The sequence below is a fragment of the Pseudopodoces humilis genome, chromosome 5 (genome assembly GCF_049639895.1).
Source record: "Pseudopodoces humilis isolate 2021_Gansu_Grassland_sample_001 chromosome 5, ASM4963989v1, whole genome shotgun sequence".
In the NCBI taxonomy this organism is placed as follows: domain Eukaryota; kingdom Metazoa; phylum Chordata; class Aves; order Passeriformes; family Paridae; genus Pseudopodoces; species Pseudopodoces humilis.
In genome coordinates, this window is record NC_142204.1 from 58,570,496 (window position 1) to 58,584,691 (window position 14,196).

Below are 14,196 nucleotides of genomic sequence, written 5' to 3' on the forward strand. Positions count from 1 at the left end.
CTTTACCAGTAACTGTCTACAAGAAAACTCAAAGGGAGAAGTTTTGCCGCAGTATTGACCAGGGTTGTTTTTTCCCCCTCTGGTCTAAGAAAGAAGGGAACAGTGACACTGAAGCCCAATCCTAAACCAGTGGGAATTTCAGAAATAAGTATTTTCATGCTAGGTTTCTTCTTTGGTTAAAGAAAGTCTTCGGAACAGACTTTGAAAGCTAAATAAATCTATGGCGAAGTGACAAAAGCAAGCAAAGCATGTTCACTACTCAAAGCCACAAAGTACAGTAAGGGGGGATTTTTATGATTTCTTGTTTTAAAGTTTTGTCAAGAATTACTAACAGGCAAAAGTAACAGGCCCTACAAACAGAAAGGGATAAATTATGATGAACGTAACTATTTCTATACTTCAAAATAACATTATGAAGGGAAGTAGTAAAAATAATTGGAATAAGATAAAAAGACTTTTTCGTAAATTGAAGAGCTGAAGCAAATCTCATAAATTTTCCTTTTGAAATCTTTAACATTAATTCAAAACATCTTCAGAGAAAATAAAATTTTAAAGATGCAACCACAAAAAATATGCAATTGGTTTTCTAAAAAAAAAAGAACAGCCAAAAATCCCACATAAACTTACACCCACAAAAGTAGATCATATATACCTCTAAGAACTGTGCATTCACTTTAAAATCTGGAGGTGGAAGTCCTTGTTTAATAGCACCTTGTTTTTTTTCTTCAATACATCTGAAAAGGTGCTTAACAGCACGTGATATAATGCCTTGTTCTTCTTCTGTTATGTTGACATCAAATCCAGTGCCCATGGTGTATGTTTTGCCAGCACCTGTCTAATTTGAAAAAGGAGTAGTCACTACAACATGTTAATAGTGCCAAATCATCATAGAAATACAGTTTGTGAACGCTAGTGCTCACCTCAATCTGCCATCTTTACAATATTAACACACAAAACAACAGGTCACTTTGAAAAATGGATAAACAGCAGAATTTGGACAAACTCTACTGTTTATCCAGAGATCACATACAAGAAGAGAGAGAGCTTACATAACCCTTCCCCTAGAAGCCTTCCCTAACCAGCTTACATCAGTCTTGAGTTATCACCACTAGGTCAAAAGATGAGTTAGTGTTTCCAACCAAGGCTGTTAATTAAAGCATGTATTTTGGAGGTAAAAGCAGCATTTGCAATTCTTTGCTGAAGCAGATCAAATAACTCCCTTAATTAAGATATTTGAATACCTCAGGTATTATATTCCCATTGTCCTCACTTTATACTAAAGAATACAAGCTCTATCTTCACTAGGAAGATAATCTAATTAAATGTGAAGTCCAATAGAAGACAAGGCGGTGTAGTGTTTTCACTTAATTACTGGGTCAAGTCTAAGACAAAGATAGGATCACACAGCTGAGCATAATCTGCTAAACTGGATCTTCAAACTGCTTTGTTTGACTAGGAATAGACTTCACCTGGCTAACTTGAGATTCAACACCTAACAGTGATGAAATTCAGCATCCAAGACCACATTTTATGCAATCAATTCATAAGAGAATATTCAACAGACAGTAAATCATTCTCTACATTGTGCTCAGCTTCGAGTGTGCCCAGTGTACCAAGAGGGTGTGTTCTCTATGAAAAGTCCTCTGACTTCGGAATCTGATCCCTACATTTTGCCCACAAGCAAACGATGTGGCCTGAAGTTCCCCAGGATTTATTTTTAAAAAGCTCCTATACCCAAAAGTCTCTAAAAATGCAGTGGGTTGAAAAGTTGCTCAGAAAAGAACCTCAGTACAACCCACCTCTACAGTTCAATTGATTAAATCAATAATTTGTATTGCTGCATTGAGGTGAATTCAGGAATTATATGGACTGATACTATTTTCAGTATTACTATTAAATTCAGATCTGCAGCCTATATGTATTCTGTGTTTCAACTGCCAGTCTAAATAGAATCTATATAAATGAAATACTCTCCTACAGGGTAACTCATCAAAAATAAACCCAAGATGCTAAAAATCAGATTAATGTGTTCAGAAATTTAAGAAAAAATCCATTTCAAAAAACTGTTTATTCCAAAATAAACACTTTCAAATAAAATTGTGAAGCTTACCTGGCCATAAGCAAAGACAGTGGCATTATAGCCTTCAAAGCAACCTTCAATCAGCTTTTCTATGCACTGTACATAGATCTCTTCTTGCTGTGAGTCAATGTTGAAGACATAATCGAAAGTGAAGGCCTTATCTTTTCCCAAGAACACTTGAGGTTCACCAGGTGTGACAGATGTACAAATATGGCATCCTTCAATCTTCTCTTTGGCTAACTGTGGTCTGATTCTGTTTTGGAAGAGATAAAAAGAACTATTAGAAATTCTGATCATCAAAAAGAGGAGGAACATACAATATAAATAAGGGATCTAAGAATTCCTTGATGACTGAGAAGTCAGAACTTTACTTCACCAAGCCAGAAGGTTTTTGGTTGTCTGAGCCACATAACTGACTGTATCAGAACCTCAGCCATAAAACTGCTCATGCAAACGACACCATCTTTTCTGAAAGTTCACCTACTTCAAGCTGATGACCTGCCTAGAACTCTGAATGTTTCTTTATGTATATTACATATTCATTACTGAAGAGGCACTTTTATACGTTGTTTCAGACTTGGAAACCAAGCTTTCCAGTTTTATCAAAACACTGCATGCTTTCATTGTAAAAATAGTAATTTTGCATTGTTTTTTACAAGCACATTAAATGTGAAAAAGAATACAGGATAGCTTAAATTGCAGTTTGGGAGGAAGGACACACCAACACCTAGCTCAGACATTAAGAGTGTGGTGCTAGTGATGCCAAGATTGTGGGTTCTGAAGAAGTGTACATTCAGACAACAGGAGAACAATATTTAACAAGTTCTAAAGGCAAGAGTATCTCATTCCTCATTATTTCCCCTCTAAGTCAAATTTCAGCTTTTATTTCAGTTTGTTCAGTTTCTTATTGTACAAAATAACTTGTAGAATATAGCTTGAATTTCTCATACTCTATCATTTTAGTAATTCCTCTGCATTCTTAACACTTTTGCAGCCTCAAACTTTAATTCATGTACTGGCCTCACAACTAATAATGACCGCAGAAGCTTGTGATTCAATTGGCTTAATGATTAACTATCAAGAAGAAAAACTCTGGCCCACTTAACACACTGTTCTAGCTGTAAGTAACTAATAATTTTTTTACAAAGCTACCTTTTTAAAAAAATATTTCCAAGTTTCCAAAGGAGCACCAAAAAAACAACCCAAACCAAATCCAAACAAACACCAAAATATGTGCAGTGTGCAGCTTTTAAAAGATGTGACAAGGAAGGCTAACAAGAATGATAAAAAAGCAGCAGTACAGCTACATACAAACAGAATAATGGAATATTTTATATAGATCTTCCAATTATATAAAGCTTCAGTGTGGCTACTTTCAGTTACACAGTGTCCAAGATCTACATGCACAGAGTACACTTAAGGCATGAATTCATCTCATATTCCATGCTTTTAGGACCACATGCACATTAATGCTCTGTTTAGAGCAGCTGTGCTGCCTTGAAGCAAATTCCCCAGCATCTTCAGCTATCACATGTTGGTTTGGATCACAGAGCAGTTTCAGTGTGCACAATTTACACCCCCTTCAGAGGAAACTAAGCCAAAATGCTCAACTCCAAACACACAAAACTTGTTCCAAAATCTAATGGGAGCATAAGGGCCCAAAGCTACCTGCTGATCTACTGTGACTGTGCCAACACCTGCTAATACAGAGAGAGCTTGTCTCCAACAACTCAGTGGATTGCTGCAGACTAATTATGTACACATTAGATGAAGTTAGAAATATCCTGCTTGGAAAAAAAAATACAAAAAAAAAAAAAAATCTCACAGAGCATGATGTATCTAGTTTTTATTGCAGATTCTGAACTTTCCATCCAGGGATATGCATTGCTGTCCAGAGTATTTTTCAGATTTTTCATTCTGAGGGTTTCATTATATCCCACACATGACACTAGAGATTAACCTTAATTTATCTGTAAGGTCTTCTGCACATTAATTCCAGCATGGAAACTTCATTAATGATCAGGAGGTTCCACCCTTGTCAGCTTACCCTCTAGTGTAAAGTGAAAATTAACTAAACCTTTGAAAAATATCATTAAAGAAAAGATTATATGATGTGCTAAAGAGGCATAAATATTGTATAACTAGTATTTGCATTTAAGGAACACAAAGTGTGTAATATAGGTCACATTTTCTCTCTAACAACATCATAAGGAATTTTGAAATAAGAATGCTAAAAGTAATATAGGATTTACATAACTCCTTCAATAACAACCAACTTGATCCACTTGTACCTGTGTCAACTAAACACAGAATCAGATAAATACGTACAGAAGCTTGTAATACATTTACTTCCTTCTAAATTAAGGAAATTTTGGTAATAAAAAAGCTTTTATTTCTGGGTAGGGAAAGTCTTCAAAGTAAAGTTAATCATACGCCTTTTCTAAAAGCATTGTACACAGCCGGAAGGTTGAGCAAATAAAACACTGCAGCTTGCTGTCTAAAACAGTATTTAGAAAATGCCTACTCATTAAGTTATACTGCTGCCTCCTTCTACTGTCATGAAGTCAGTCAAAGGGCAAGCTCCTTTTTCAGACTAAGCACTCTTATTCTTTCATTAATCCAGTGCATACAGTACAAAGGCCATCAATTGTCCTTACAAAAATGAACTCTGAGGGTTTGTAAAGATCCACAGGTGTGTCTCATAGATCTCTAGAAATCTAGATGGAAAATACATTTTCAACATCAAGCAAGCTTTAGTGCATCCCAAAACCACAACTTATCCCCAGTTCCAAAAAGCTTTTAACATCCACTCGAAGAATGAAGTTGACGAGTTTTTTTTAATAAGTTTTCCTTTATATGCTTTTATTCTACACTTGAAAAAAAATTAATTTTCTACACTAATGAACTGATGCAATTATGACAGGTGCCGAATAAATTTCTCCTTTCTACTGCTAAGTAAAGGCTGAGTGACCATGAAAAGGAACAGCATGCCTAAAATATCAATGATTTGCATGATAACTATTACAGCGATGATAGGACTGTAAAGCGAGCAGTTTCGATGTCGGCCGGCAGAGACTTCCCACGAGAATCCTCGCGGCCAGGTCGTGCCCAGCAGCACCTCCCAGAGCTGTGCTGCACACAAAGCCCGTACACAGCAGCCCAGCACAACCACCCACAGCAAGACACCACACCAGAGGCCAGCTGAACTGAGAGGTGTCTGTGTCACTGCTAGCAGCTTCTTACCCACTCAGTCACTTCTCTTGGGCTGTAACACAACATTGAGGGACCCAGCAGCGATGACTGTGTCCTTCCTCCCTAACTTTCCCTAAATCTGAAGGCAGTGCTAGGAGAAAAAACAGCATTTCACCAACACTTATGCAACACAAAGGAAAAACAAAGCAAAACCTGCCACAACAGGGAAGCTTCATGCCAAAGACAGACTCCCTTCTCATTCTGTCACTGGTCTTCCACAATGTCCCAATCTGCTACGGAGTTGAGAGGTAGCAAAGACAGATCACAACTGCATCCAGTTTGAATGACGTCTTCCCCCAAAAGAGATGTGCAGACAAGAAGACTTCATTACCTGGTCTCCTCAAGGGATACTTCATGCTCTGAAATCTATACAGCTTTCTTGGTGAATTTGCCATGAGGCTAATGTGATGTCCCCAATGGGTAAGCAAGAAATTCCTCCCCTTCAACCTGATTTCTGGCCACTTACAGTGTGAGTGCATCACCCAAACCTCAAGATTCAGTCTTACTCTTTGCACTGAATGTGTGGTCTGGTAAACAGAAGTCCTTATGCAAGTCAGATTCTGCTCCAGCACTGCCTATAGGAACATGTCCTCCTTCTCCATCCCACACACAAATTGGGAAAGTGATTTTTCCCTTTCTGCTTACAGCCAAACATTTTCCACTCTCACATCTTAATGTGGTCACTTCTGTCAGCAAAGCAGGCAGTGCCCACACTAAAAATGTGGAAGAGTTCATTCTGGTCATCTCTCCTTGCCCAGCCTGTGGTCTGGCAGCCTGCCACTGAGATTTTTCTTCAGGACCAATTTGACTTCAGCCATTTTGTCTTCTACATGGCCCCACCCCACCTGTTTTTCAGGCTACTCTTTAATTGCAGACAATCGGGTGTTTTCCACCCATTTCCAATCACATCTCCTTAGACGTAGCAACTTCCCAAACAACATTTTGCTTTACATCCTTCCCTCTCCTCCTCTCCAAAGCATGAACACACCCAATTCTTGTTTATGTGTACTTCGCAGCACCTCCAGGCCACACACATGAAACTTAATCCCCTAGATCTCTCCTGCCTCAGCACACTGGGACAAGTTGTCAAATTAGGGAGTGCTAAACCAGCCAGCAGTTGCACAGTAATGCACTGTATTGTACTGGAACTAATCCCTCAGAAGAACAGGGGCACAAGGTCTCTGCTAAAATTATTGTCGGCTAGAACAGGCTCAGATAATACAGTTCAGGGACTACAGTCATCATCAGGCCAGTACCCTGTGTTCTGCAAGACATCAGACTTTACATCTGACAGCATCAGACAGAATTGATTACTGTTTAAACTAGATAATATCATAATATCTCTTTGAAAAGCATCCTAAGTTTACTTCTAAGGATGAAAAATTGTCCTAGTGATCTAAATATATATTATTTACACAAATAAGTACATGCATATATCAGAATGTTTATATACATACAGACACATCCCTTTTCAGATACTAAACAGTTTTACCTCAGCCTGTTTATTTAAAAACCTCTCCATTATTTAATTTTACCCTAGCAGTCTCTAACCATCTACAATCACGTCACCCCTTAATCTCATTTCATATACTAAACAAGACCAGTGATTTTTTAAATTTGCATCTCCATGAGAAGAACTGTAAACTCTAACAAAGGGTAATAATCAGTGTTTACCATATACCTTCTCAGCACCTCTACAAAATAGCAATAAGCACACAAGAACTTCTAAAAAGGGCTAAGAATCAAACTATTCTTGTTTTTTAGAAAGTAAAGCAGAAAAAAATAATCATAGATTAATCTTTCAGACTGCAATGACTATCTATGAGCTGTGCATTGGAAAGCAAAGATTACTCTGAAGCCTCATGTAAAGTTCTTTTTCATTAAAAAGGCTCTGTGGGGAAAGGGCTGTTTTCACCTTGCTCAGAAAAGCATAAATTCAAACCACGTGCTATGCTGAGCAGGAAACAAGTTAACCTGTAAACCCAAGGCTCTCCAATACTTCTACTACTACACTAAGCCTATTACATTTCACACAATTAAGTTTCACATGTGGGTATATAAAATATTAAATCCAGAAACACCTAATAAAATACTTAGTGAAGCATAGGAGGCAATATGAACTAGAAAACAGACAAAAACTGCCCAAACCCAGAAGAAAACAGCTTCCAACTCTTACTTCAGCATCAGAATTCTCTCATCTTACTACTCCCTTAAATTTACACTCATTAAATCACTCCCATTAAAGTCCCTTCAAAGCAAGCAGGAAGTAAAGAAAGCTAAGCAGGTTTCATCTCAAAGACACCTGATACTTAAGCTTGCATACATTTTTCAGTATTTTTGCTTGCACACACCGGAATCTTGCTCTGTGATTAGCAGCACTTGCAAATGAAACCACAACTACAATGTCTGAATGCACTCATCTGAACTGCACCTCTCAATGAGCTTTAAGGATACAAAAAGATCTGGAATATGGGAAACTCCAGCTTCATCTCCTGTTAACACAGCATAAAGGGTAAAGGAGCCAATCTTTAAGTTCATACCAGCAGCCACCACCTACAGAGAGTTTCTGAACAGCGGCATCACTAATGGTGTAGCTCCACATTAACAGTGTCAATCACCGGTATTACACCTACTGGAATCAAGATGGAAAAATGGACATGCAGTTACAGACATACAAACTACAGTGAGCACACCAGACAGGGCTCAGCAGCTGAGCCACCCAGCACATGGCAAATCTTTCCCCCAATCAGCTCCCACACCAGGAACCCCGTGCCAGGGGCCAGGCACACAGCAGTCACCTGGCCAGGGCAAGGAGCAACTGCCTTGCTGCGACTGCAACTCCACTGCTCTTATGTCACATTTGGGCACTGCTCCCATCCATCTTTCTCTAAAGCTGCCCCAGCCTAGGCTGAGCCCACTGCTGGCAGCAGGACTGCCCAGAGCCCACAGAGGACAGGCACAGCCCAGGTGTTACTCAGCCTAAATTTACACCTCCCAGCATGTGCAAGTGAGGCAGGTGTTTTGCACATGTACTAACACTTACCTACTCGATATACCTGAAAACTTATTGGTGTCTTAAGGCATTTCGATACAAGTTTGACATACCAGAGAATAAAACTTCCTGAAACAGTCTTGGATATTAAAAAGAAATGCAATAAGGACCGTGGCAAAAGCTTAAGCAGAATCTACGCGGTCCAAATTTTACTCCGAAGTCTTATTAAGATAGTGATGAAAAGGTATTAGCATCCCTTCAAACCATGTGTAGCCATTAAATATGACCATTAAGGCTTAACTTAAAGCTTTCAGCAAAATCAGACACTAAATTACCAAATGGGCTGAGGTATTACATTTTCAACACTAACTTACTGTAATTCAAACAGAAAAAAAAAAATCTGTTCAAAAGCACATGCAGAAAATATTTTGTTCCAGTGCTGCAGAATGTCATTTCCAGTTTGCATTTAATAAGAAAACAACAAACGGTAAACTAGAATGAAATTAAATTGATGAAATATACCACTGCCATAATTAGATTTGTCCAGCTCTCCCATACGCTCAAACTCTACCACTTCAATTTTTTTTTTTTAATTTTTTATTTTTACCCACAAATTTAATTTCATGAAACAATTACCCTTTTCAGTAGCTTGGGTCTGGTCAGCTCCCACACCCATTAGCTGCTCACGCTGGAGATGACACTGGCAGTGCCAGGCTGAGGCAGCTCCACAGGCTGCTGCTCTGCCCTGGCTCCTGAAGATCCGTTCAATAGCTGCATCTCCGGGCAGCCACCATGGCCAGGACACAGTTTAGCAGTGTGATTTCTGATTATTCTTGTGCAATTCTGTAACAGCCTAGCAGGCTGTGCAACACAGATGGCATCCTCAGGCTGGCAGGCACAGCCCCGCACTTTTGCTAATAAAAGAAAATGCAGAGGGGAGACACGCAGGTCTGCTCTCACATAATTCCTACTGCTCTGCAGGCTTCCTTCCCACACCACCCCCACACATCCTCCAGAAGGATCTAGAAGACCTTCAACATCTTTCTTGATAACATGAATAAATGTGTTCACACAAACCTTCTTCATGTGGTTTTATTGTGAACTAATTTACTCTCCAGTGACCAAAGAAATCAACAACTTTTGAGAAAAAAATTGACTTTTGAGAGAGAGAGAAGGGAGAACTGTATTGCCAAGTTTGTACTAGCCTGGGTTATTTCTAGATCAAGACAAGGTCATCTCTGATGGAAAAGCTGCACTACCATAAGCTTCCACATGCCTGCCAAGCACAGGACTGGCACCTCCAGATCCAAGTGCAGTTTGACTAGAACTAAACAGAAGTGCTTTTTCCTAAGACAAACAGATTTTTTTTTTTAATTGTTCTACGGTGCTACTTGCCTTGGTTTTCTTAACATGTATTTTTATATGTGTCACCCCTCTCAGAAAGGTAGAAGAGAGAGAATAACACAGTATCTTGGATAAAATGAGAACTAAGCAAATGTAGCTAAGCATAATTTATGAACTAAGACTTGAAGTATTTATGGTTTATGAGTAAGAAATAAAAGGAGATTGACCTTCCTAAAAGTAAAACTCTAAATTAATTTCATACCATACAGGAATGCAGGCACACCTGTATCAAGCAATGAAGCGGCAGAATAGAGACCTCGGTCCCAGCAATCGGGGGTCAAACATGCTTCAGTGCTGAAAGGGTCAAATGCACTCTGGTGCTGAAACAGACTGGAGTCACCTGATCTCAGCTGATTAGCCCGAAGCAATCATTGCCTCTCCCCATCAGGGAGGATGAACAAGTCATTCTCCAGAGTAAGAAGCAAAAATCAGTATTTCTGCTGCAGAATGAAACAGCACTCAGCTGTACCACAGTGTGACCGGCATGAGCTCAAGGTCTGCACACCATGCTGTATGGAACACATGGACATACACCGAAATAAACAGGTCACTCACTAGCTACCTCTTCTTTAAGGATTAACTCTGAAAACATAATCCCTAAGAATCTTTATCACCTTTAAAAGAAGAGGAAAAAAGAACTCCAGAAGATGCTAGGTCACTCCAGTTTTTATTTTAGCGGTAGCTTCCAGTCTTAAAAAGCCCTGTGTACACTTCCAGCTTTTTGTCTGCTTACACTGCACTTGCGGGCGTCACCCCACAGCTGGCAGAACAGCACAGACATCCCAAATACTTGGTTCAGACGCGAACAACAGGTTTCTTCCCCAGGTGGTCTGGGAACCTAACATTTCCAAAAGGCCTTCATTTGGAAAGGTCTTCTGAACAAACACAAGAAATACACAATCAAGGGAAACTAACCAAAACATTTACCCCAAGGAAGCAGAATCATCTGTGGCTATTGGTTTGGATGGCTGCTCTGTATCACTAAAACTGTAGTTTACCAGAGGGTTCAACCAGTCTGCAATTTGATGGCTGGGCTCCACATCTATTTATATACCAAGTCCAATAGACACAAAGCAAATTAAGGACAGTACTGCCTTTAAACTGCATATTAAATCTGTCCCTCTTACAATGACTGTGCTTGACTCTTGTAAGTTAAAGGCTTCTATTGAAAAATATATTTTAGCTTTTATGACTGTTAAGCTCATTCACAGAAGTATGAAACACCATCTTCATTTAACTGGTGGTGTTTCACATCAATCACTAGCACTAACAGTAATGAAGACTAGTATAGATTACTATTGTGAAAAATGTATGTCAATAGTACCTGATGATTACAAGACTTAAAGAACACAGAGGTCACATATTGAAGAGAAAGGTGAAAAGAAAGGTATTTTCATGTGTCCCCAGATCAGTGTCTGCAGCTACGGCTCTCATGGATACAAAGAGGCCAATTAAGACAGTATATCCTTCTGAGGGGAATGATTCACGAAGAAAGCAACTCTACATAGAAAAGAAAGAGAATGACACCCTATATTTCTTTTGCAAATTATGGAGGTTTTTTCCTCCAAAATATAGCTTTGGCACGAAACTCAGCAGCCTTCATCATTCTTGCTCTGGGGCTTGCAGCAGTAAGGAGCAGCTGAGTCACACGGCTGGGGTAAAGCTTACCAGAGCCTGCTACTAATTATGTAACAAGGGCAGCATCAGGAAAAGCAATACACTTCCTGTAGCAACTTTCTGCAGTATGACTGAATGCTTAACAGAGCTTACATGTGCTAAACAAATACCGCTATAAGTAAGTTCAGAGGAAAGAAAATAAAAAAAAGTTTAAGGAAGCCTTTTTGAAGAATGCACAGCCCAGCAGCCTAGTATCCCTGAGCCAGGATAACAAGTGCTGCCAGTACCTTAGAGACACTTTGCTTCCAGAAATTTTAGCATCAGGATTCAGCTGAAAAAGTACTGTACTGTTGAAAATAATGTGGTGAATACAGGCTATCCAAACACCCAAACCACTACAGTCAGTGCTGCTTTACTAAGCTACAGAATAACATTTATTTAGGTCCAAGGGGAAACAATTAAAAACAAAACAAACAGAAACCTAAACAAAGCAAAAAAATCTAACAATAAACATTCACAACATCACCAAACAACACCAAACCACAAAACTACTGAGTACCTCCAAACCTAAAATCAGTCACATTTAGAGCTCAGGAATTTTGAGATAATTTGGGTACCTCTTGTATGCCAGCAACCAATCAGCCCAACACATACAAATACATTAAGCCTGTAAGAAGTACATCAGTAAACAAAAATGTGGTTGGGGTCAACTCTTGTTAGAAAGCACATTGTAACTAGTTTAACTACCAGAGTCAAACTTTACTAAAAACACAGTTTCGTGAGACAGCTGGTTTCAAAAACATTCCCAGCAGCATCATTACATCAACAAATGACCCAATAATGCCCACATAAAGGCACAGAAGTGACAGTGGATTTCTGGTTCAAAAGCTGAAAACTGCTTCTTGCAGAACAATAACATTATTTTTGCACACCCTCACATAGAAAAAGATTTACCTGCAAAGTCAAATGAGTAACTTAAAAATACAATTATTTAATGCAATTAAGTGAAATATTTAAAGAATAAGTGCATGCATTCAGGAACTTCCTCACATTACAACTTATCCTTGATTTCTTAAAGGCACTGATAAGTACTACAAATATATTCAGAAATAAGCAAGGAAAAAAAGAAGTTTCTTCACTATAGAAAAATATTTTTTTTAATTTCTTGAGCAAAGAACTGATGTAATGCAAGGCTATCCAGATGACCAAAAATTGTCAGTCATGCCAACTCTAGGCTTCATTCAATTTCTTCCTCCTCAGTTAAATGTATGTCTCTTCTAGAAGTTCACTACTTCTTCCTAACAGCCTATTTTTTAAAAATAGGTACTCTTATTTTTAAACTGAGTTAAAAGGGCTTGCTATGTCTGCAGCAAAGAACTCTTAATTGACTCTCTTACCCAGATTTCCCTTTCCTTTTTAAACACCCACACATATTCATTTAAACTTCCAGCTCTTACAGTTGCAGTACACAAATCACTACATACTCATGTCAAGATCACTGTAGCTCTAAAAATTGTTTTCATTTCTTTCCCCTCCAAACAGAAACATTGTCTTCCCAGTTGTATATTCTAAAGTTTAGGGCAGTTGGTTGCTTTATACCTCTGAGCCACGAGTCCAATAATGACACTTCAGCAACTCAAAACAAAGACAAAGTTACCAACATACCTACAGGTAAAGCTACAAGCCACTTCTTAAGTAATTATAGTTAAATAATAAAACAAAAGAACAGGAGGGTCAGGTCAATTAAAAAAAATTACAAGTTATCATTAATCATTACTGAAATGACTGCTTAGCTAACACTAATAAAATAATCAGAGACTTCACAACGGGACAAGACAGCTAAAAACAGTGTTTTAATAATCTGTGCTGAATAGTGCCTTCACTCTGTTAAGTTTCAAAGCAATATTCGTGGAACAAAAACCACTGTATGACTTTTCTGCCACGCCTTCCAAAAAAAAAAAATCAACACAAAAAACCACGTTGTATCCATAACACCCGACACACCAAGTTCCAAAGCAAACTGCAGAAAATTTCTTCATATTTATTGTTGACTGTTTCTAATGAACAGAAGTTGCTCTGTTCCAAAACAGAAGGTAGACTGTTCAAGCAGTGACTGAAAGCTCTGAGCTGGTAAATCCTAACTCTGGAGTAAGGAAAAATAACTCACTTGCTTTATTTAGTACTGTATGTTTTCAAATTTGCAAAACAGAAAGAAACAATGTTATCCACCTTCTCCAGTCACGCTGTTTCAGCTACGCCTTGTTTTATGTCTAAATGTCAATCCTCAAATTTACTTCTCTTCATGTCTATTCATTCCATTTGCACGGCCGCAAAATCGTTCATATCAGCACCAGCAACATCAAACAGAGGTAATTTGTCCATCCTTCTATTCCTATGCAATGACACTGTATTAAGCTGCATCCTAAATTTGACTACCTTGCTGCTCTTTCTTGGCTTGAAAAATTTAGTTAAAATCAGGACAATACAGGAAACTACACTAAAAATTCAGTAGGTAGCATTTTCCCCACACTGAGCCATGCTTCAAATGGATTGCTCAGTTCAATGCTGGATGCTCTTTTTCTGGAAGCATTTCAGGCAAATATAAATTGTCAACCCCAAAACTCCTCCCCACCCTTCCTCCATTCTTCAATCCCCACCAAAGCTGAGAAGTTTGCAAGTCTCTCAGTGCTGATCCTAAACAACACTCTCCATGAAGTTTCAACCAGGAGGAAAACTTGGGTTACCTACAGGCCATAATCTTTTGTTCAGCTAAATGCAGGCTGACTTTCAGATGTGGCAGAGAGGGGACAGGGAAAAAAAATTGTTAGCGAGAGAGTATTTAGCATTTATA

General features: G+C 38.6%; 1 protein-coding gene across 11 annotated transcripts in view; it reads right to left on the reverse strand.

Moving 5' to 3' along the window:
• KIF21A (kinesin family member 21A) overlaps positions 1 to 14,196 on the reverse strand; it is an 86,734-nt gene that overhangs the window by 55,749 nt on the left and 16,789 nt on the right. For all 11 annotated transcript variants that reach the window (XM_014248921.2, XM_014248920.2, XM_088055909.1 and 8 more), the window contains exons 2-3: positions 2,111 to 2,333; positions 653 to 835 (exon numbers count right to left, since the gene is read on the reverse strand). In XM_014248921.2, coding sequence (XP_014104396.1) covers positions 653 to 835; positions 2,111 to 2,333 — 406 coding nt within the window. The remainder of the gene's footprint in view (positions 1 to 652; positions 836 to 2,110; positions 2,334 to 14,196) is intronic.